A 23,924-nucleotide genomic window follows, 5' to 3' on the forward strand; every position below is an offset into this window, starting at 1 on the left:
GTTTTTTGCCCACGGTCGGCGAAAATCCAAACTCCGAGCAATTTTTTTTTAAGGAGTTGTTACATCGATAAAAACTGTTCCCCCACACGCGATTCAAATGCGTGAAAAATGTGAAATTTAAGAGTTTTTCGTTTAAGCGGCCGAAAAGGAAAAAAATATGTACTGCTATTCTCCACAACTTTCTGGGAGTTTATTTTGTGGTGGAGGTGTTTTTTTTTATGACGGTGTATCGCAGATGAGAGGATCTGCAAATAGCATCCCCCCAAACAGACGCGGATTACGGGAGTTTTACTGCATATCTGCCAATAGCAAGGGGAGCTTTGTGATTTCATGTTTAAAATTAACACCACACAATCACCGTTATCATTCCTTTAATACTGGCCTTAAACGTATGAACATCTATGTTGCCAAGTCCAATTGATTTCCAGCTTTGGTGGGTTTGGTGTTTTTTTTATTACTTTTTATGTTCTTTATATTTGTAATATTTAAATGTAGACATTTTTGTCTCGTACAATTGTTCAATAAAGCATTTTTTTGAGACTGGAAATCATGTGTTGTCGCGTCGTAAAGAAGGTGCCAGCTGATTGAGAATGTTCACCTATTCAGCATCGGCCATGATGACTCCACTGCTGGATGAAGGTGCGCACGAAGTGGTATCTCATCGTCCTCGTCAGGGCACGTCCTCTCGCACAATCCCGCCCGCTTAAACTGCCACTCCATCAATATTCTTACAAAAAAACACGACTGTACATCATGGTTTAACAAGCAATATTTGAGGGAGAAAAAAGGTGCAACAAAAACACTCAGATGTATATTGAACTTCTTTCGCATCGTATGTAGCCATGCGTGCAAATCGGAAGGGCAACACTCACAAAAAGCAGTTGTAAAGAAATGAGTTTTCAATCTAGGTGATTTAAAAGTGCACAGCTCCAGTGGATTCCTAATATCGGAAGAGCGTTCCAGACGGCCTCAGAAGTGCATTCGGAAGCGTGCCATGCAGTGACCGTCTTTGCTCGATGGCTAGCCAAAAGCCACTGGTACGAGGATGACCGAGATCTCTTGATGGTTTACGCTCCTTGACGAGATCAACGAGGTGTTGTGGGTAATTTGTGACAAGCACTTTGTGTTGTGTCATGAGTGTGTGACGATATATATATGATTTAAAATCGTTCACTTTATTTCTGTAAAGAAAAGCTACGTTAAAACATTTCAATTGAATGTTTCCTTTAGATTTTTATAAAGACCCACGGAACTAATGTGCAAAATTCATTACAATAAAATATATATATTGAACGGGTTTTTATTGGGTATGGAAAAAAAATATTGGCCAAAATCTGCTTGCATTCCTACATAGCTTTCTTTAAATTAATAATGGAAATAATGAACGTGATAGTCTTCTAATATATATAAATAAAATAAGGTTTATATTTTGGGCAGGAAGTTTTATGGGGAAAAATATTGTTGTTTTTGTGTGTGTGTGTGTGGGGGGGGTGCGTAATTCGTTTATAAGTTGTCTTCATCCTTTTAAAAAGAAAACTCAAATAATGAATACACACTTGCAAATTGTAAGCTGTAAGGAAGTAAACATTTTTGGCATGATTTCTCGTTGAGAATGATTTTAACTTTCAAATGCACGCATGATAAATGCACAAGCAGTGTCACATTTTAGCATGTATACTTTTTTTGTTCAGATATATCCATAATTTTTATGGAAACAAATCACCATGTATGTTAAAGTGTTGAAGATTAAATTAAACTACGGAAATATGTTGGCATGATCTTTTGTGGAAAAGACAAGACTCGCTAAATTATGGCTGGAATGTGGTCGTATTTAACTTATATTTTTTGTTTAAAATAAAGAATAAATACGTTCCATGCTCATGTGTTGGAACATTTTGGTGTAAGCACATATGGAAAATAATGCCAGTTTTAGCTTACATTCGTCATGAAATGTTCTAGGAATGTTTTTAATAAAAGCCACAATAAATTCACGTCTATAAAAATAAACTAACTTAAAATAAAAACTGGCACATTTTAAACCATTTTTTTTACACGCATACATTCGAGACCCGACAAATAGCACAAAAACAATATTTTGCTTAAACTATGGACACCGACGCATCTCGTTTTAATTTCCAATACCGAACCATCGAATGAAGTTTCCAAACATAGGAGGCCCTTCCAAATGGAGGGGAAAAAAACTGCAGACACAAGTTGAATATTTTCAAAGATATTTATAATTACATTGAAAATAAATAGCAAATAGCTTCAAGAAGAGGAATAGAGAGGCAGAAGTGTTTTGTCTTTCATAAACCAAAAAGCATTCCAGCACCAAATTCACCAGAGTTATTAAAGTATAACAGCGCTTGACACCACCTGGCACATTGGAAGATGTTGCAGGATTTAAAGAGCTGCAATTACACCGATATAACCACCACAATTGTCCATTTCCTTATCACGATGCTTGCTCTTCCCAACAATACACCAACTGTATGTTTTTATAACATGACCCAATACACGAAGTTTATTATTTTTTTAAACTTTTGTTTTGTTGACAACATACTACAGAAAGCTTACCATTTTAATCAGCATTGTTAGACTGCACCGAGCACCACACCACAACCCTAAACAATAACCAAACAGCAGTCATGCAGACGTTGCTTACCTACCTACGATATTGTAGATTCATGCCCATATGGCTGATGTTTAGTATTCATTACTGAGGCTCTGTTATGATTGTGTAGCAGGGTGTCTCTTATCAAGTAGATGGATGACCTAAACAGGCTATTCAACAAAATATACACATAAAGTATTATTGTGTGACTCTGTCTTTAAGATAAAAGGCATTTTATTAATAAGTGCAAACCGCAAACTGTTAAAATTTGATACCTCTGCAAATAACTTTATTTTTTGAAACTTACAATTCATTTACAGTATATACTCACAAGACAGGGGGATGTACATAATCCGTGCCATATATGTTTTGTTCAAAAAACCACCAAAAACAGTTCCAAGAATTTCCACCACAGTGCGTTTCTCTTAAGTAATTAGGGCGCGACTGCATTTTCTTCTGCACTTGATCTTTACAAACCTGGCTAGGGGCATCCCGCAGCTTGGTAACTCAACATGGTTCTATTTGCCATAGCCTGGACGCATGCCACCGCTTGTCCAGAATTTTGGAACGAGCCACCCGAAATTAAAATTTCCTCAAGGGGCTAAGAATTTCTCTCCCTGGACGAAGACGCACACACGTGGGGCCGAACGATGAACCAGACGAGACATTACGTTTGTACCTCGCATGCTGGAAATACCACAATACAAGGAGGGTGGGGAGAGGGCTTGTTTGTGTTTTTCTTCTCATAATATTCAGGATTTTACAGAGACATACAAAACACACATTTATAGGTGACACACCAAGTTGTAACTTGAATATAATGTTATTCATATATTCATTTTTTTATCATTGATGTATCCACCAAGTACAAGGGCTAAAAGACCAGATGGGTCGTTGAAGACCAATAAAGGTTCTGTGTAAAACAATAAAGTAATATTTTTTTGATAGCTACAAGATGAAAATGTTGCTCAACAACACAGATTGGAACTTTTTTTGTTAAAATACATTTCATTCATACCACTTTGTTGAATCTACCAAACAATTACACACTTCAAAACCGAGGTTATACTTTCGATACTGAATTTCAAGTACAATGTATATATGTAGTGTTTTGTTTTTACTTTAGAACCCAGTTCGGCTGAAAAACAATAGCTGTGCCATGTAAAGAAAATTATGGCGGGGGGCTTACGAGTTTAAAAGTTTTAAATTTGCCTGTGCCAGTATTGGCTGAGCAAACGAGCCTTGTGACATGATCGAAAACGAAGACTTAATAATCACTGGGAAAATGAAAAGCAATGCAAGATCACCAGCCGTGTGAGTTTTAAAAAGAAATGTGTTGCCGCTCGGACGAGGAGAGAGTTTTGATCCTCTGCAGAGCCCCAAAGGGGGCTTTCGTCCCTTCGAGCGGACCCGGGGGTGGCGAGCTTCGAAGCTCTAAATAAAGTACAAAGATAACGATCCCTCTCTGCGGCCGCACCAAAGCGGCCGAGACATCTACACGTCGCTAAATCCATAGTCATGGAGATTAGGAGCCCATCAATGTCAAATGCGAGGCCATTAGGTGTAATTGTGGCAATTAAGTAATAAATCAAGGGTGCCTTTCTCCCCCCCGCCTCCACCTCCAATGCTTTAGAAAAAAAAACTAAATAAGAAGCGGCTCACGCCACACAGAACAGTTTGTGTGACAAGGCCAACAAAAGGCTGTTGGGCTCTGCCAAGAGGCCTGGCCGAGGTGATCGGGTCAGTGGATACGTGTCCTGAATGGATAGTGGCACGGTCTGCTCCTTAATCCTGCCCAGCTTGCGAGAGAGTGGGGGGGGGGCCCACTTCGCAGCCATCACCGGGTCCACAGAGAAATCTGCATAAGCACCAAAAATCCCTTTCGCTGAAGCCCACATTGCCCCGTTCGGGAGATGCGTCGACTGTACGTGGAGCGCACGCAACGCTTACGCACCGTCACATTTCGTGCGAAAACGAACGCAGCATTCGCGCTGAACCGGCGAGTGGCGCTTCCGCAGATTTCTAACGCCCCCCCCCCCGTCTCTCCCCCCCCCACCTCGGCCCTGTATCACGCTGAGAAGAAAAGCTGTTGAGGACGGTCAAAACAGCACTGGGCCGAGAGCGAGCAGATGGTTAAACAGTTGGCAATGCGTTCTCAGGAGCGGGCGCAAATCGGATTATTCCAAGCAGTTTAGCACTTTGTCTGACCTCCCCTCTCCGATCAGCTATGGACATTGGTAATACTGTGCACATCTATGCATAGGCTTAGAAATGCGAGCAATATAAAAGCCATCCGAGAAAGGCGCGAGTGGTAAGGGAGTGAATGTAGAGGCATTCATTGGCGAGCCGATACGGCATTGTCGTGCCACGGCGAATCTAAAGGCATTTCTAAAGCACGTTTGTGGTTCATTGAGGCCATGTGAAGCACATCAATGTGATCAAGGCCTCAACTGCGCTGGAGTGTAGATGTTATACTTAATATAGCCACAAAGCCCCTCCTTGAGACTAATTTTACTTTTCCAAAGCAAAGCTTTACTAATATTTAAATGCGCTACCTGAGCTTACGTTAAGACAGCCGCTTACAAAAAAAAAACTTATAGAAAAGTACCTCCGACTGCAATTAGGAACTGTAAGGCCTTATTATTATTTTTTTTGGTTTAATAACTGAAAGCCCGAGAAGGTTAACCACGTAAAATAATATTTAAAAAAATCATTTCAGAATATACCATATTGTTCTACAATATGGTGCATCCCGTTACATTGATTATAAAATAAATGTACAAAAAACAACATACTGAAAAGAATGTATGACTATAGCCTGCATCAATCAACTTCTATTACCACTTATGTAATTTCATAATTTAATTGTTGGTCCATTATAATTGCAAAGCCTGTTTTGTGCCTGAAAGTGCTGCCACACAATTTCCAATTAGGTTCAAGCATTGCATCAAATATTAAAGCCACATTATTTATGGGTTAGTACAACAACAACAACAAAAACACATGCGATTTACAATTTAGTTTTACAAACTGGGAAAAGTGTTGTGAGCGATCAAATATGAAACCCGGCACAACACGAAGGAGAATGGTTGTGGGCTTATACCACGCAGCGCTCGGCCACGCATGGAGTTTATCTCCCAGGTCCTACAACTCGTGTTCACGTACAACGTGGCCAGGACTCAAAACTTGACGTTACTGGGGGGGTGGTGGGAATCACTGCTCAGCGAGCAATCCGCTGCGCCACCACTCACAACACTAAACTAAACAATGTTTTAGTTTTATTTCACCAGGTAAGGCTCACTGAGCTATGCAGCTCTCCGAAGCGACCTGGCCACAAATGATAGCTCAACGAAGTGGCTTATCAAGTGGAAATTTTTAGCAGGAAAATATTCTACATGCACGTCGAACATAAATGTGGTAGGGAAAAACCAGAGGACCAGGAGAAAAATCCACGAGACCACGGGGAGAGAAACACGCAAACTCCAAAATATACCGGCATCAGGGTCAGGATGAACCCACAACCTCCTGTATACTAGGCGAGGGAGATCACATCTCGCCATTGTGGCGACATGTCACCAGCGGTATGATGCGGCTTTGCAGAGGCATACACAAAGTAACGTGTTTGCAGCAGGCTATAGTCAATGTCCATTTTCTCCCCACATAAAAATTATGGCGAAACAATAAAAAAAAATGCCTGTACAGCGTTCGTCTCAATGACCTGCAGAGACTAGCCATGTACCCCTCCTTTGTTTGCCAACCACATTCAAAAGCACCACCACCACCACCTATCCCATGACCACGAGCACCATCAACCGCCCCCCTTTAATGCACTCTGACGCCCACTAAAGGCCCAACGGACACACGCGGCGATTTTTACACGGTGGCCCGAAGATAATGATCACGATAAGCCTTGCATCTTTGCCGTACTTTCAGCCTGCGAATCCCCGACGCCAAGTACGGTTCACCCTGTCCGTTGTTCCGAGTAGCTCTTATCGGCTATCAATTACGGCAAGAGCAAAGTGACAAACGCATAACGCTTGGCATGGTATTTTGGACGGGGTAGGTCGGCAATTACTGAGAAATTACATATCTACCTTAACGGCCCTATCCCCGGCCACTTCTGATGCGGGTGAAATTAAACTAAACTATTTTTTATTTGACCAGGTAAGGCCCACTGAGCTATACTCTTTTTCAGAATCGACCTGGCCACAAAGGATAGCTCGACAGAGTGGCTTATCACGTGGAAATTTATAGCAGCCAAATACTCTAAAGGCATGTTTCTAAATATTAAGGGAAAAATCTACACGACCACGGGGAGAACATGCAAACTCCAAATATACAGGCGTCAGGGTGAGGACCGAACCAAGGACCTGCTGTATACCTGGCGAGGTAGTTAACATCTCGACACCGTGGCGCCCAATGATATTGCGGGAAGTGCGTCATCACAAGAGGTCGCTTTACACATCACCTCGTCGCTGCCCAATGCTCCTTTTGGCCAGGCAGTTGCTTTGAAACGAGGATCAGATTTGAATGAGCAATAATTAGGGGGGATGGGGGCGACAACCAGAGGTGGGACAAAGTCATTGTTATGCAAGTCCAAGTCGAGTCGCAAGTCATCAAATTCATGACTCGAGTCTGACTCGAGTCCAAGTCACATGACTCGAGTCCACATCTCATAGGTGGGACAAAGTCATTGTTCTGCAAGTCCAAGTCGAGTCGCAAGTCATCAAATTCATGACTCGAGTCTGACTCGAGTCCAAGTCACATGACTCGAGTCCACACCTCTGGCGACAACCACTACTCTATTTTTACCACCCGTCACTGGGAAATGATAAAGTGTAAAACCAAGCTTTGTGTTATTACGTCACGAGCTCTCCGATATCAAATCTGCCCAATGGCGGCCGAGTTTGAATAAATTTTCCCGGTACGAAAAAGTTTGTTCAAAAGCATTTAACGTTGCGCATAGCCCTGTACAGGGCTTGCACCATTCGATAATTTTTTTCCCAAACGTTTGCTATATTTGAATTGTAACTAGATTTGGCAATGACAAAACAGCTCTTTGCAGAACTCTCTTGATGACTGTATGCTCTACTTACTCTGCAGCCCGTTCAGAGCCTGACGCAGAGACGGTGTTCCGGTTGAGTCAACACACCAAAGTACAGATCCACCAAAACAGGAGAAGATTTACCTACACTTTTCAAGAGATATGATTTTTTTTGGGATGGACTGTGTATTGACAAATTTTATTATAGTGCTTATCTTCAGTGTCCTTGATGGGCCTGTGCTATTGATGTGTCAGTCTGTGCTGAATTACAGTTGTTATTAGGGCCATTGTTTATAATGCAAAACGCAGTGCAGAGAAGGGCACGGTGAGCATCAGACAAAACCTTGGCAACTAACAACAATATGTAAGGTGTATTGGACCATGGGGGAAAGGTAAAAAAAAAAATTCACGAAAGTGAAAAATCTATTCACCACTTAAAATTTTAAACCAGCGAATCAGTCTGCCAAACCGATGCACATTGCCCGCTCTCCGACGGAGCTTGTTAGGAATTGTGAATATTTCCCACGGATTCAGTGCGGCCAAAAAAACACTCCACATTCCACCTTAAAATGCACAGTAAATCATTGGCATTTGTCTCTCTACCAGTGCACTTTACTTTCGTTGCTACCCTTCCAGCCGATGGAGATCGCTGCCAACTGGAGGAGACGTTCACCCCTCGCGAGTCGCCAGGAGGCCACCGTACAACACCGTCGAGACGGCATCATCCAGGCCCCTCGCTCACCACACCACGAGCGGCCGCCCGCCAACGCTCACGCGCGCTGCTGCGGCAGTGTCGGCTTGGGGGGCGGCCGCGAAGGCGGCGGGGCCCGGGACGACGGCGGCGGCGCCGGAGGAAGCCGCGTCGGGGAGCCGGCGAGCGCCGACGGCGCCGCCGCTGGACCGGGGGCGGCGCGCGTCGGCACGGGCGGCAGCGGCTGCCGCGGCGGGGGAGGCCCCGGGCTCGCGGGGGCGGCCGCGGGCACCGGCGGGGGTGGCAGAGGCTGCGAGGGCACGGACGGCGGCCGCGATGAGCGCACGCTGCCGCAGGTGCTGCCGGTTCCGCTGCTGCTGCGAGCGCTGCCGTTCCGCTGGGGGGCCCGTGCGGGCGGTGGAGCGGAGGTCTCGGATTTCACGCGCGTGAAGTTGATGCATCGGCCCTGCGTTGCACGGCACGGCAAAATGTAAATCGAGCAGAGTTATTCGATGATGATGATGATAGGTCTTCCGTTGTGCCAGTTTTCGTGCCTCTTCCGCTGGGTGTTTCAGAGTCATCGAGTTCATGGGTTTCCCTCCCATTGTCTCGTTTTCCCCAGAGTTCTTTAACCTTGCTCGATTCAAAAAATGTAATAACTCTTATGTATTACACCTTTGTTGCTGGCCGTTTGGCATTCAAGGCTTTTGGGCCAGTGGCCAGCAACCGTGATCTGCACTCCACCAATAATCACGATTCTTGTTTCATTGCACAATATTAATCATTAATTGGCAATAACGAAGAGAGGTATTTTAATAGTACGAGAAAGCACAGCGGTGACTTTCAGTTTGAATTAATTTCACAATTTACTTACAACTCAATAATTCAAATAATCGTATGTGTATGTGTGTGGATAAACGTTTATTAAAACAAATTAATATCTACATTCAAAATAAAATGTATTTCACTGGGAAACTATGAAGCCTAATTTCATACAACTATGCAACATTCCTCACAATTATTCTTGGAAATGACTGCAATGTAAATATAAAAGGTTGAACATTTCCATCCAACGTTATTAAATCACTGTTAAGAGCACTTGGCACAAGAAAGGGACCAGGCTCCCTGGCAGAAGCTGTGCTGGCTCAGATCAACATAAAATTCCCTTTTTTTAAATTAAAATAAACCTTCGACTGCCATGCAGTGGAAAAGCCAGGTTCTAAGGCTTTGGATTCAAGGCTCACGATGCTGACCCATAGCCATACCTAAGACGAAATTCCTCTGAAGTTAAGGTGTGGTGCCATTTTACATGCGATGTCTTGAAATGCTATTGAATGTAGACACTAAAAATTATAATTTTTACAGTCAAATTAAGTCAACCGACTTCTGGATGAAAGCATCCCGCAGCTTCGTCGGTCACGGAGGTTGCTTGACAGTACTTTACAAAGCTGGTCACAGTGTGAGTTGGTAAAGGAGGGCCCACGGCCGGTTCAAATATTGCTTGCCACTGATACAAGCCGTGGCCGGGAATCAAAGTCAGCAACTTGGTATGCGAGTGCAGATTGATTAGCATAGCTCCATTCCGTTTAAACACTATAAAAACTGTTTTACCTGTGCCACACCACGGGGAAGCCGAGTACCGTCGAGGATACAATGAATGTAAAAAGAGAAAGGAATGGGAAAGGGATGCCAGGACGGAAGTCCCCAAGACGGACAAAGAGGGCAAGGGCTCAAGATGAGCAGGAGGGGAGGGGAGGGGCGCTGGACAGGTGAGGAGAGGGAGCAGGAATGACCGTACAAATGTTGGGGATGAGATGAGAGGGGAGGGGAAGAGAGGGAGAGAGAAGCAAGGAGCTAGCAGACGTCAAATGCACGGAGGAGCAGCGTCTGTTTCTACAGGGGGTGGGGCAAGGGGAGGGGGGATTCAGGGTGGGGGTGGCCACACAGAAGTGACGTCATTCAAGGGAGGCTTGTGGCAATTTACATCGAGTAATACGGCAAATGTTATTATAAATATAGTGTGAAGTTATAATGATGATGGTGCTATTTGTTTACCCAGGAAAGCCATAGAGTATGAAACCTCTATGAAAAAGGGTCCTGCATTGCGGTGTTTTTACCAATTAAATTTTTGACGGATAAGCATGTGGGAGGACCATGCAGCATGGCTAGAAAGCTAACAGTTGACTCAAATAATACTGTCGAGTCAATGCTTCAGAAACACCCACTAAGATAAGATTTTCAAATGCATGTTTTGTTCATGTAACTTCATAATGGTTATCATATCTAGGGAAATGTGGCAAATATAAGATCTCGGAAAATTCTTAAGAATTTAGGTTGGCTCCATTATGGAGTAAAATCACTTCCGTTACTGTATCACGCACACATGTACTCGTACCACAATTTAACGTAATCAGCGGGCCCTGGGGCATGAAAAGTAAACATGAGATTCAGCCTGAGGGCTGCAATGGCCATAGAAGGCTTTGGCGACAACAAAAAACTTTCGAAGTTTGAGTGTGGGAATTGGTTTCAATTACCCCGCTAGGTTGCGCATAGTAGCGCCATTGGTCCGCATGTGTGGCCTCCCTCCATCCCTCCATGATGGCAAATACTTGGAAGAGAAAAAAGACTAAAAACTGTAAACCCAGTGAAGCGTATTAAATATCCATACGGTATTTTTTAAGGGTCAAAGCCAGATTTCCAATTACTTGGTTTAGAAATGAGCGAGATGCTGCCAATTGGTAAAGGTGGATCCCAGGAATATTTTTTTCATGCCACTGCTCTAAAGAACTCCCTCTAGAGCGGTGGTCCTCCGAGAGTGTGGGCCAGGTTACCACCGTCCAGCGGTCCGCAACGGCTCCTCCACGTGGTTTCGCGGTGGCTGCGATGCAAACGCAGGTTGCTCCGGACAATAATGACAACGTATGATTATACCTTGTGTTTTGGACATTCATTCATATTTGACTTATATTGTTTTTTTTTTATTAAGTTAGGTAAACTACCCGGATTAAATCACCCTAACTCTAAGATCTAAATGCCACCCCCTGAGAAAAAAATCTTAAGAGCAGCATTTATATGTTCCGGTAATATGAATAATTTTACATTACTGCCATTTAGAGATAAGCAAATGCGTTCTGTTACCAGGAGTGGTGGGGGTTTGGTTGGTCTGCGGAAATGTTTGCATCGGCCGAGTGATCCGCGGGTCCAAGAAAGTTTGGGAAACGCTGCCCTCGAGGGCCAATATGCCGACTCTCCCATGCTGCTTGGACATCTTGGAAGAGGTGGGAGTACCCACACTTTGCCCCACCACACGCGGCCTGCCGAGCGACCGACTGTGGTGAAGCCGTTAATGCTGTTCGGTGGACAGCGGTGGAGGGGTTGACAATAAACGTGTGACCACAGAGCTGTTGAGTGGGGTTACGTGGACGTCCAGAATAGACACCTCATTCGCACCCGCTGGCTTTGACATTCCTCCTCCTTCTCCTCGAAGACACTGGCACAACCATCAACCGCATCAGAACATCAACAACAGGCCGATGCACACATCTCCTTCAGAAATAGATCATTAAAGACAAGCGACAGTGTAGTTGTGGTCATGCAACCCAAACTATGGACCATCTGGTCAACCACTGTAGCCTGCACTCCTTCCATCGAGAAATAGCAAAACTATCTCTCCTGAAGTCATCTACTAGCTAGCAAACCTCGACTGGCATTTGGTCTTGGTTCTTTCGGTAAAGTCACGTAGACTTTACCGAAAGAACCAAGAATATGAATCCATGCAGTCACGAAAGCTTTAAATAGAAATGCCATTTGGCTCCTGAACACATTGAACAGTGGAGTGGGAACAAGGACTGTCATGGACCTGCACACACAGTCTCTCGAATAAAGTAACTAATCCACTAGGTTTGAACGGCCAGATATAAATGCAGCACATGGATGCTAAATCAATTAGCTTGCAGGGTTCCTGCGAGTATCCCAAAGGGCATCATTTGCCAAGACGGGCGAGTACATTCCTGGTCACTCCTCCAAGGGGACTCTCAGGTTACAGTACATGTAATGACATCCTGAAGTTTGCTCAGCCTTGTTTTGCTCCAAATCTGTCACGTGCAGGCGAGATCATCATTTGGTGCAGTGTGGCTGCTTGACACGGATTTGCAACAAATGCTTTCACTCTGCTGCTGTGTAGAACAGAGTCAATTGAATTGATCTCAGAGGTAGGTCTGCGATATCCACTTCAGTGGGCCATTCTCCAACCGAAAAGGAATGCACTGCTCTGTGAGACAACCTCATCGGTACCGTTTCGTGACAGGACACCAATAGCAAAATTGGGAAAAAAATTGAGGAACAATAAAAAACTAAAACACAAAATATACAAGTGCGTTCTACCATTTGGTGATGCTGCTACGTTGGCAATGGTGCTCAAACAAAAAAACTCTACACATTCGTCAATAGTGCGTGTCCAATGAAGAAGGAAAATTACATAGATTTTATAAACGCATGTGTGTTCTTTTAAGGCAGTGCGATTGACAAATGTTGATTTTTTTTTTATTTTCACTATCAAGTGAGCAAGTGCAGTGGTTGTGCAGAGATATTGGTCGAAATTCCACATTTATATAGGACATTATTAACACCGTGCATGCCATGTTGTGTAGAGTGTTTGTGAACTGATTGCAATTTAAACGCACGTTAAATTACGAATGCAATACAATTAGTCTCAGTTTAATTGCCTTACCCTGGCTGAGCATGTTAAAGTGGCAATATGCACAAAAGCATTTTAGAATATCCATTAAGATGTCAAATTGTATTTTACACTCAACGGTATAGTACCAACGAATGTTATGAAGCCAAAATTGTTTAAATGTTGACTTTATTTTGGCACAATATATCCACTAGGTGGCAGACAGCCTTAGTTAAGGCCTCGTAAAGCACGTTATAATGGGTGTAAAAACCCTACGATACGAACATATGTTGGATATTTCTCACTAAAAGCCATAACTAAAGAATAATAATAACATTTTACACCAAAAAACATGGAGTAATAAGAGACACGCATTAAGGTTTTATGGACATTTCAAAATTAAATCACATCTCGCGCATGGTTTTCTGGAAAACAAGGTGTGTCCCCGTCATTATATTTATAAAAGCGAAACATTAGCCCACCAGACATACCTGTCTAAAATCCCGAAACAATGCAAGCTTAATGTGACCACAAGTCAGACTTAAGGTTTCCCATACACCCGAGTTATGTCGCAAGTCTCAATTCACTTCTGCACTGCTCTGGGCAAAAACCTCAAAAGTTCAACTCGGTTTACTTGCGTGGAATCTGGGCAGGTTGTGTGGGTTAGGCTAGGGGAGGTTGCTGGTCCTTAATGGAAGAGTAGGAGAAGGAGGGTGGGGGAGTTTGTGTCATTTCTTCCCTTTCCAAGAAGTGATTGAAGCCCGAGGCTGGGTGGCTACAGTCACCTCGCTGCATAACAAGCATCTGTATTCCACAAAGCCACATAATAACGGCTGATAGAGCTGTTCGCCTCATTCTCACACAACGGCTTCCCATGCAGCTCTAATTCTCACTTAAGATTCTCGGCACTGGAAAATGTTCAGTCCAGTGGCTGGTCTCTTGTTGGGATTAAATTGCTAAGTCAGACACTACCGCATGAAGTATTGTATCTTTCCGATCTCAACAGGCCTGGTTTCAAATACTGTATATTATTTTAATCTGTTAGGGGTGAGGCGGTAGTGCAGTAGTTCACACACTGAGCGACGAGCCCAATGACTGAGTTTGATTCTCGGCCACAGCTAACATCAGCGGCGAGTGATATCTTAATCAAGCCGCACTGAACAGCATGGTGAAGTATCGTCAAAACAACCATCATGACGGACACAACATAGAGAGGATTTAATGCAGCAGTAAGTTGACATAGGGCTCCAACTTATTATTACTGCTCGCTATAAACACTCATTTATAAGATTAAGACTCGTTTTTTAGGAGGGTCCCGATTGGGATGTTTGGACGATTCCTTTCTAAATGTCACTGGAAAACGACAGAGCACATTAAATTGGGTTTTAAAAACGTAATTTCACTAACATTCTAGTTATGGGAAATCATAAATATCGGTTTGACGGTCACGTGACAATCCAAGTGCAGAGGGCTACGAGGCATTATGCTTCCTTATCTTGTATTTTTTTTTTAAATAGCCACTTGTGGGATTTTTTCTGGGCCAAATCCTGTGAGTTTTCACTTCTGGAAGCGCTCTCACTCTCTCTCTGACGCACAGGGGGGGGGGGGGGATATGCCTTTCTGCGAGATTTCCAAACGGATTCCTCATCTCGTGATACGAGGCCGACAGCAAACACGTAATACATTGGTGGAAACAGAAATGAAACATTTCAAGAGTGCAGAGCTCCAACCATGTTTTATACCCCGGTGAGTCTGAACCCCTCGGCCTAACTACCACGGGGTGGGCAAGATCACAGAACTTCTTGAAATAGTCTGCCAGCCTCCTGGCTCCCCCACCATCACCACCCCCCACCCCTCCTAGCAATTTTTTAGACTTCCATTGCAGTAAACCCATACGGACATGTGTTTGAGATTTAGCCACACTGACACGTGGAAACGTTCGACGATAGAATATTTTTTGGTTATCCCATGCCATGTGTCCCGCAGTTTGACTAAACCACCAACACACATCCTCCTGCACGGAGCCACCACCGCCCTTCGAGACGAGCGGCAAAAACGGCGCTGACTGTGCGGATCTTTGCGGAGTTTCGGCACGAGATCTAATCACTCGTGGATTTGGGGAAATAATTCTAGATTTGAAGCTTTTGTGACTGCAAGGATTCATATTCTTGGGTTTTTTCGGTAAAGTCACGTAGGTAAAAAATAAAAATAAATAAAAGTTAAATAAAAATAAAATAAAAATCACGACGTTTCGGAGGCAACACAAGCCTCTGTCTTCAGGTGGAACCGTAACAGCACGCTACATAACAAAGGCTCAGTCCTTTGTTATGTAGACTAGCCGTAGCTTCAGCCGCACCAACCTTACCATAATAATAAAAAACTCCTATCCAGGAGCCTGCCCTGGCTCCTCCCCCCTCAACCAGTATATATATACGGGGTCGGATCTCTTGGAATTTCTCATTTACTTGATACATCGAGCGTGCTGTGACGGTTCCACCTGAAGACTGAGGCTTGTGTTGCCTCCGAAACGTCGTGATTTTTTTTTTACTTTTATTAATTTTAATTTTTTGGAGAAGTAAGTTTGGATGTCAAGGGACAATTATATCGCCAATGATGTCTCGATTGCACTGTGATGGGAGTACTGTGATGTCGCCATTGGATGATGAGAAGACTCTTACTGGAACTTGTCCTTCGTGTCTGAAAACGAGCTCAGAAAATGGGAACACAGCATTACACTTCTGAAGTTGACTCAATAGTTTAACACCAAATGACGCCCTTTCTTTCTCTAAAGGGAACAGTTCACCAGATGACAATAATCCAATATATTTTACATATGTACATGTACAGCCCATGTTGTCAATCTACTGCTGGATGAGGGTCTCCCTAAGTCATGAAGGCTGTGGCGGGGGATTACTTTATTATATGCCATCATTCCGGTCAGTGTGGATTGAAGCCAGAAAGCATAGTTGCGGGAGCATATCAGTACGGTACAACAATGTATTTTTTTCTGCACTGCCATCTCCTGCCCACCACGTTGCCGCAATATATTTCATGAGATGTATTTACTTAGCAAGGCCTCGCCGAGTCAACATTCCTTGTCACAAAGATCCTGCAGCATTGGAACGTTTGAACAATTTGAGTATTTTTCCACGTGGAAAGAAACGGGGGGGAAAAAAACCTACATCCACAACGAAGTTAAGATTCAACTATCTACAGCGAGCTCGGCAACCTACTTCACATATTTCCCTTCCACGGGCCATCTCACAGCCCCTGTAGGATGGGGGTCTCACACACAACGACATCTGCACAGCAACACCACACCAACCTCCAAAATCATCCATATCTCGGGTGTGTGCCACAAATTTCAGACACACAAAGCGACTGGACAGATACATTGTGTTAATGTAGCGTCATTACCAGTCCCCAGGGACAATTACAACTACAATTACAAACAGTAATGTACATTTCCATTTACAATGCGACCACAATCCATTACAAATTTGCAGTTGTTATCATTTGTGATAATTGACCCCAGGTCCGACCATTTACTTTGAGAGGTCAGCAAACAACGTGCATCAACAGCAGCAGAGAGGGTTTGGCCTTAATTGCTCATGGTTTTAGGAGCCGTCACTTGTCACATGGGATAGGCATTAATCCCACTGCTGGACACATCTCAGGCGGCATGTCACGAGCGGTTGGGGAATTCACGTGCGAACCCTCTGACAGCCTCCACCATCGTCCCAGCCTCGGCGCTCATCCGAGCCAAATGCGGGAATCATGGTAATGGGAAAGCCCGAAAATAACCTCAGGGTGGCAAGAAGGGCTGGTGCGGGGAGAGAAGGGGGAGGAGGTGCGTGGGGGGGGGGAAGGGTGGAGAGTCCACATGCTGTAAAATTGCATCGCACAGCACGCTCCGTCTGGCCTGCTTGTTATTAAGATTTAAGTCGGCAACAATGTGGCTTCCATACATCCATGCCCCGACCAGACAAACAATATATGATAATGGGGGGGGGAGTAAAGTGGCTGGGTGGCTTACAGAGTGGACACTGCTCAAAGCATGGGTTTCAATCTGGATTTCAGCCACCTGCAATTATTTTGAAATCATGTACACTGACCACAGGCCCAAAGGCTCAAAAGGACCCAAAATGCCAGTGATAAACAACAGCACTCTTAAAAGGTTTAATAGAAATGCATTAATGCCTTCATTGAATCGAGCGAGGTAATAAAGAAAATAGTGTACAAATATGATGGGAGGGAATTACAAAGTCGCAGTTGCTAGGAAAGAAATCAGACTTGAACTGTGGTATGGATGAGACGAGGCAGTCAGTGAGGTAGACTGAATCCTCAACATGGGTGGAGGAAGCAAGTTCATGGTAACAGTCTGTGGTAGTAGCAATAGAGGAGTGGTAAGGAGGCGACCGACTTCCAGGGAGTGAGTGACTGGGTCGAATCAATGAGGTGGGCACTGGGTGCTCCATCCCAGATATTAGACCAGTTTCTCAAATTCATCGAGGCGGTCATCTCTGTGTGGTCACCGATGACTACACAATAAACCAATCGTATCAAATCAGTTTTTTGTACTGAAATGTATAACGTTCCAGCTCCAAGAATTAAAACCATTCAGTTTGCAAATGCGATAATCTTTGTGGTAAGTAAGCGGTGCAAAGCGTAGCGTTAAATTAGAGTGCAGCAGTTAGAAAAGTGACTTTCCTCGCACGACGTGATCTGCTGCGCCGCTGCAAATAATTCCAAATGGAAATGCCTGCACCTCGTGGCACGCCGCCTTTAGCGCGCAATTCAAATATAAATAAAGATAACAAAAACAATGTCATTTGGCTGCTTTAATCAGACTTCCTGGGGGTCATTCCCGGAGAGCATGCTGAACCCCGATAAGCAACGAAGCTCAGTTTCAACCAACTTTACTCACAGGAGCCGCTGTGTGGAACGCACTGCACGGTTGGTCGGCTGGCTGGTATAAAAGACAAAGTTTTCCCGAATAGCCTTAATAGACTGTTGGGGCAAGTGCTGTTCACGGGGCATCGATGAAGGCCGGAATGGCAAATGATGGGGTGGGTGGCCAGTACCACACCCAGCAGCCTTCGTCTCCCAAGTGGCGATGTTTACACACCGTGCCAGATACTTCTTTAGAGGCTGAGTCGACGCAGGTGATGCAGGTGAGGCAGAGGACCGATTCTGATAAGCGTCACTGGTATCGGCCTAAGCTGGAATCGAACTCGGGTCACCGGATTCGTAGCGCAACACGCTAGCCGCTAAACTACGGCTGGCTGGTATGAATGCACACACACACGCACGCATGCAGCTTCACTGCACAAGGCTGGCAACTTACATGGTGTATAAAGGGGGCAGTCTTGTTTACTTTACTCCTCTTAACAACGCTGTGCGAAACTGACAAGGCACGCACCAGATTGTCGTCCGGAATTCAAGAGAAACACATTTGCCTCAATTAACTAAAAATAAGCACCGCATTTTCATCGCAGCTTCCCAGCAAACATTAAGCCAACGTTGGTCCAGCAGTCCCAACCACATGCCAGCACTGGCCCAGCATTGGGCACGTCTACTGGGGTAGTTGGCCACTTGCGTTTTACAATTCCAAATACATAAAAAACCTTGGATTGCGAGCATAATTCGTTCCGGAAACGTGTTTGTAATCCAAAGCACTCGTATATCAAAGCACTCGTATATCAGTTGTGATCACGTGACGCTCGGCAGACCTCGCTCGTTTATCAAATTAGTATTTATATAAAAAAAATTTGCTAGTCTTGCAAAACACTCGCAGACCAAGTTACTCGCAATCCAAGGTTTTACTGTATTTAAATTGCTTCGCGCTCATAGGCACAGTAATTTTTTAAATTATATTTATATCAGAAAAATATATTGCATCTATTGTCCTCGAACGCAGCCTACCTTTGCAATACACAGTGCTGCACTGCAAAATATGTTTTTTGATATATTAGCAGGTTCTCCATATATTATAGAAATAAATCATGTGCCATTGGTGGCTATGCTTGTGAACCACTGCCAATGCTGTGGCTATTTATTTTTGTATGATAATACAGAGCATCTGGTTGTTATTTATCTGTAAGTATTTATAAAGACTAAAACCATAATTTTACACGATGTACAGGAGGAAAGTAATGCAATTGCATTAGACGAATGTATCTATCTGATAATTCATTTAAGTGTATATTACAAAACAACGCTATGTTTGTTGATATTTGATTTACAATTGCATTAATTACCGACATCAATCTTGGGGTAACATAACTATTTACGTATACACTGACCATACGTACATTCCTAGGCGTACGTATGTACACAACATGCAGTACACGGACGTTGACTTTAGCTGCTCGCTAACACACCTTTCTATGTATGCATGTAGAACTTCTTTCACACCATACGTAGACAACTTCGCTAAATCAGATAGATTTACCCTGACCGTAGAGTGGTATAACGTCATATGAATGAGGGGGTCAAACTGCAATGGGGGTGGCCGCCCCCCACACGCAAACGTAGCTGCCCCCTTCTTACGTGACTTTACCGAAAAAACCAAAGAGTATGGAGCTGCCCCCGCTCGCCCTCCACACGCAAACGAAGCTGCCCCCGCTGCTCTCGAGGCGACGAGCAGCCGGGGCTCTCAGCTCCGGCCAACGTCACCACGTCTCGCCGGGGAGCGGAGCGGAGCGTCGGGTCGGGAGGGAAGGGGTGGGGGGAGTCCAGGCGACGTAAATTTGCGCCGAAATGTTTTCGCCCGACGGAGCCCGCAAAAAGGTCTGCCCCGTCAAGATGCCACCTTCGGAAAGGGCCGCCCCTTCAAGCAGTCCCATCCGATTAGAGGGGCGCCGGGGAGAGAGGGGACACGTGATGCGCACGTCCACCCGTGTTTGCGTTCGGCAGATGGAGCGGCTGGCGAAAGAATGGCGCGGGCAACACCGCGAGGCATGAACCTGTCACGGCGCACCACTCTGCAACCCGCTAACTAGTTTGCATTTTCATTTTTTTATTATTATTGTTGTTGTTGTCGTGAATGCGTCGCTTGCGGTCACACGAGCGTTTCGTGAGCAGCAAAAGATACGACGGTGAGCAAATGTTTCGTCGGATCACGCAAATGTGTATCCGAATAATTGTACAATTGAAGGAATAAAAAATCCCACAGGGCTCCGAGTGAGTGTCCCATGCTCCGGCCGGATACCGTGATTGTTATTGTACCCAAAGGCTGTGCGAATGTGAAATGTATGGTTCGTTTCAAGATGTTGCTGTCGTAATAATATAAAATAACCGTGGCGCCATCGCAAAATGTATATCACCGACACAGAAACTAACATTAAAATAATGCACAAATCTAGTTACTATACCTCATACAATATATATTTAATAAATTATATAGATAATACATTATAATGTGAATTTATACACCAAATATAAAACAATCGAAAAGCTCGTATAGGGTATTCCCTTTCCGTTGTAAATAATTCTACATAATACTGATAACGTGTGCATTATGTCTAAAATCATGCAAATCAATTCAATTTAGCTTAACAGCAATAACAATTAAGATAACTCTGAATGAAGGACAACTTCCCCCACACGGTGTTGGTCATGGGGGTGTTTCACCGTACTTCACCACACTGGTCAGTGCAGATTGGTGAAGGCGTAGGGGTTCAGAAATCACTTGCCAATGATGTCAGCTATGGCCGGGAATCAAACTCAGGCCTAATGGGTATTAGCACAGTGTACTAACCATCCATTATATAGGTTTTATTGGGTTAGATATTTATGCGATTTAACCCATTTTTTTTTTTTATGGACGATATTGGTCGTGAAAGCCTACGTGTTAAAGCATTCTAACCACTTTACCACCTTTCCACCCCAATGTACAAAATATAACGAGTTAAAGAATTTGAGACGTAAAAGTTCAGCTTTAAAGAAATATCATAAAAACATAAGACCCTTCTCAGTGCCTTTAAAAATGGCCATATTGCAGAACAGCCAACCATTTAAATGCAACACAGCCATTTGCAGACACATGGCCAGAATTCCTCTCTCTGGGTTGTTCCCCCCCCCTTCTCGCTGCAGCTCCATTGAACACACAGGATGTCAGGAAATGAGAAACACCAGGAAAGAACAAACTGCCGTGGCTTTCCTAGAAAACCCCTGTACACACCAACAACCGAGCCTTTCACATGCTCACCTGACCTGCCATTGCCGCTAAAATGCGTCCCGACAACACGTCGTACTCAGATTGTAACGTCGTACTCAGATTGTAAATGTTGTGGCTTGCCTCTCCAACACACCGGTGTGCTGTACTAGTATACTACACTATACACTACTATACCACTACACTATACACTACACTATACACTACACTATACACTAGTGCTGTACTAGTGACGAAATGGCATGTTCTGTTGACTTGACAACCCTTACTAGTTGGCTGTGTCGGGTGGCGGTGGGTTTTAACGACACATTTATAAATTTACGTGATCTAACCCGAAAAACCTCTATTATGGACTATACATATTGTTTGCCATCTAAGATATATCATAATAAAAAAAAATGTTTACAGCCCTTTTGTTGTTCTCAATCCACTGCTGCGTGAAGGTCTCCTGAAGCCACGTCAGTTGTGAGGGTTCTTTGACCATACTTCACCACGCTGGTCGGTGTGGGATGGTGAACGGTGGTGGGAGGGGGCAGAGGGAGGGATCGAACTGAGGTCGCCAGGTTTGTAATGCTGTGCGCAGAACTCTATAACAGTGCTCACTCGTGCCTCATTGATCAAACGCAACAAATAATAATTTCTGCTGCAAAATAAATATTTTTTTCGATATTTTGAGTGTCAAGCATTTTGAAATAGTTTCCTTCAGAGTGAGATTAGAAGGGACGAGTGAGGGATTTGCTAAAGCCAGAGCTGGAATGAAGCATCTTTGCGTTGATTCATATCGATCACGATACACGCGTTGAATAATGTGTAAGAATATTTTTTTGGTGCAATTGAGAAATGTCCAGCGAATACCAGAATTCCTGAAAAATAGTTGAAAAACACAACCTCTCCATGAATCGGACCGGTTAATTTTATATGAAGGCTTTCACAACCGATATTTTAATTGTTTTATTTTGGGTTAGATCGTGGTGTGGGGAAAATGTATTTATTTTCTAGAAAAACCCTCCACCACCCGACGACAAAGCCAATCAAAGCAACTTGTCACGTGGGCAAATATTCCCAGCTCCCACCAGAGCCGAGCTTTTGTTAAATACCCAATGATGCTGGTCCTAATCTCCAGCGAAAGGTCATACATTTTTCTCGCTTTGCAAACATTCGCTACGGTTTTGCTCATAAACCAAGTCATACTCTTTGGTTCTTTTGGTAAAGTCACGTAGTTAGAAATAAAATAAAACAAATCACGACGTTTCGGGCGCAACACAAGCGTCCGTCATCAGGTGGGACAACCACAGCAAAAGAACCCCCAAATACGAATCACGAATCGGGCCCCGTCGGAACGTTCGACAACTCGCCGTTCACATGCGGGTCTCCCCTGTGCTACAAATGCGTTCGCAAGGCTCACAGATTCTCGCCCCGGGGGGGGGGGGGCGGGTTAAACAAAGGGCGGTGTGCGTACCTTGTCTCCCTGTTGCGGTCTCATGAGAGACACCCGATCGTAGCCGCGCCGTAAAAGCACCCAGATGGCATCGAGCTTCCCCTGGGAAACAAGAGGACGACAGCAAGAACACCACACCGCCAGCAGCAACTCCGTTAAACCAGCATCCAAACCCAACCGCGGCAGTGTATCTGGCCACATCTATACGTGCATCGTGTTGTGTTAAAAACAATACGTAGTTACGGTTTAGTCAATCCACGACTGTTTTTGTGTCGCTCGTTGTTCTAACGTTGTAACGTTTCAACGTTCTTACCTGCCCCGAGTGGACATCTGTGAAAAAAGAGCTTGATAGCTCATCGGATTCCTCCAGTATACATAAATACTCTGGATGAAGGTCCGCCCCGTGAAGTGCCAGTCATGAGTACCGTTTGATTATTTCACCGGCACTTCACTGTGCTGGCCAACGCAGGGTGGTGGAGAGAGGGCCCCAGGACTAGCTCGGATAATCATTCGCCACGGCCGTTAGCCGTCGTCGGGAATCAGAATCAGAATCTTTATTACTGCTGGAGAAATCCGATGAGCTATCGAAGCTCTTTTTCATAGATGTTCAGTAGGGGTGGGTAAAAACGTTACAACCACCAAACAATACAAAAAAACGATCAGAGTGCAAAGTATAGGAAAGGAAAGCAAATCTCTAAACATAAATACATAATACTGGTAGGAACCTCCTGGTTACACCAGCCCACAGGGGATTATTGTGTCCGTCGTGCAGGGAGGAGCTGGGTGGAGAGGGAGGGGCTGGGAGGGGAGGGGAGGGTGGGGAGGGGCTGGGTGGGGAGGGGCTGGGTGGGGAGGGTGGGGAGGGTGGGGCTGGGTGGGGGGTGGAAGGGGTGGGGCTGGTCACCCCCTGGTGCCCTTATAAAACTCAACGTTTAACCTACTCACGCCGGCCTGTGCCCGCCCTCACAGTCGGGCATATTTGCGGAATACACCACGCCGCCGTTGACCCTGGCCATTGACCGAGCAACCCAACGTTCCTACCAGCTCCCTCCGCAGGAATGTGTTGTATCAAACTCAGGCTCACAGATTTTAAAAAGCAGACTACTCTGGCATTGGTCTGCCCCACGTGATAATAAAGTTGCATTATAATGACAACAATGTACATGTCTGCGTACCGCCCGTGCTTGCAAGTAGGCTCAACCTGTAATGAGTAACTGATGCGCTGAGTAAACGACGTCAGCCCTACGGAGACAAAGGCTGCCGAGCGTTCCGTTGTCCACATT

General features: G+C 44.6%; 1 protein-coding gene across 3 annotated transcripts in view; it reads right to left on the reverse strand.

Annotated features, from left to right (window-relative positions):
* Nucleotides 1–8,394: 8,394 nt before the first annotated feature.
* Nucleotides 8,395–23,924, reverse strand: part of LOC144946516 (anthrax toxin receptor 1-like) — a 90,090-nt gene continuing 74,560 nt past the window's right edge. For all 3 annotated transcript variants that reach the window (XM_078875479.1, XM_078875478.1, XM_078875477.1), the window contains 2 exons: nucleotides 22,663–22,743; nucleotides 8,395–8,815 (listed from right to left, as the gene is read on the reverse strand). In XM_078875479.1, the coding sequence (XP_078731605.1) occupies nucleotides 8,429–8,815; nucleotides 22,663–22,743 (468 nt within the window). In that variant the 3' untranslated portion in view covers nucleotides 8,395–8,428. The remainder of the gene's footprint in view (nucleotides 8,816–22,662; nucleotides 22,744–23,924) is intronic.

Source organism: Lampetra fluviatilis, chromosome 41, assembly GCF_964198595.1.
Source record: "Lampetra fluviatilis chromosome 41, kcLamFluv1.1, whole genome shotgun sequence".
NCBI classification, from domain to species: domain Eukaryota; kingdom Metazoa; phylum Chordata; class Hyperoartia; order Petromyzontiformes; family Petromyzontidae; genus Lampetra; species Lampetra fluviatilis.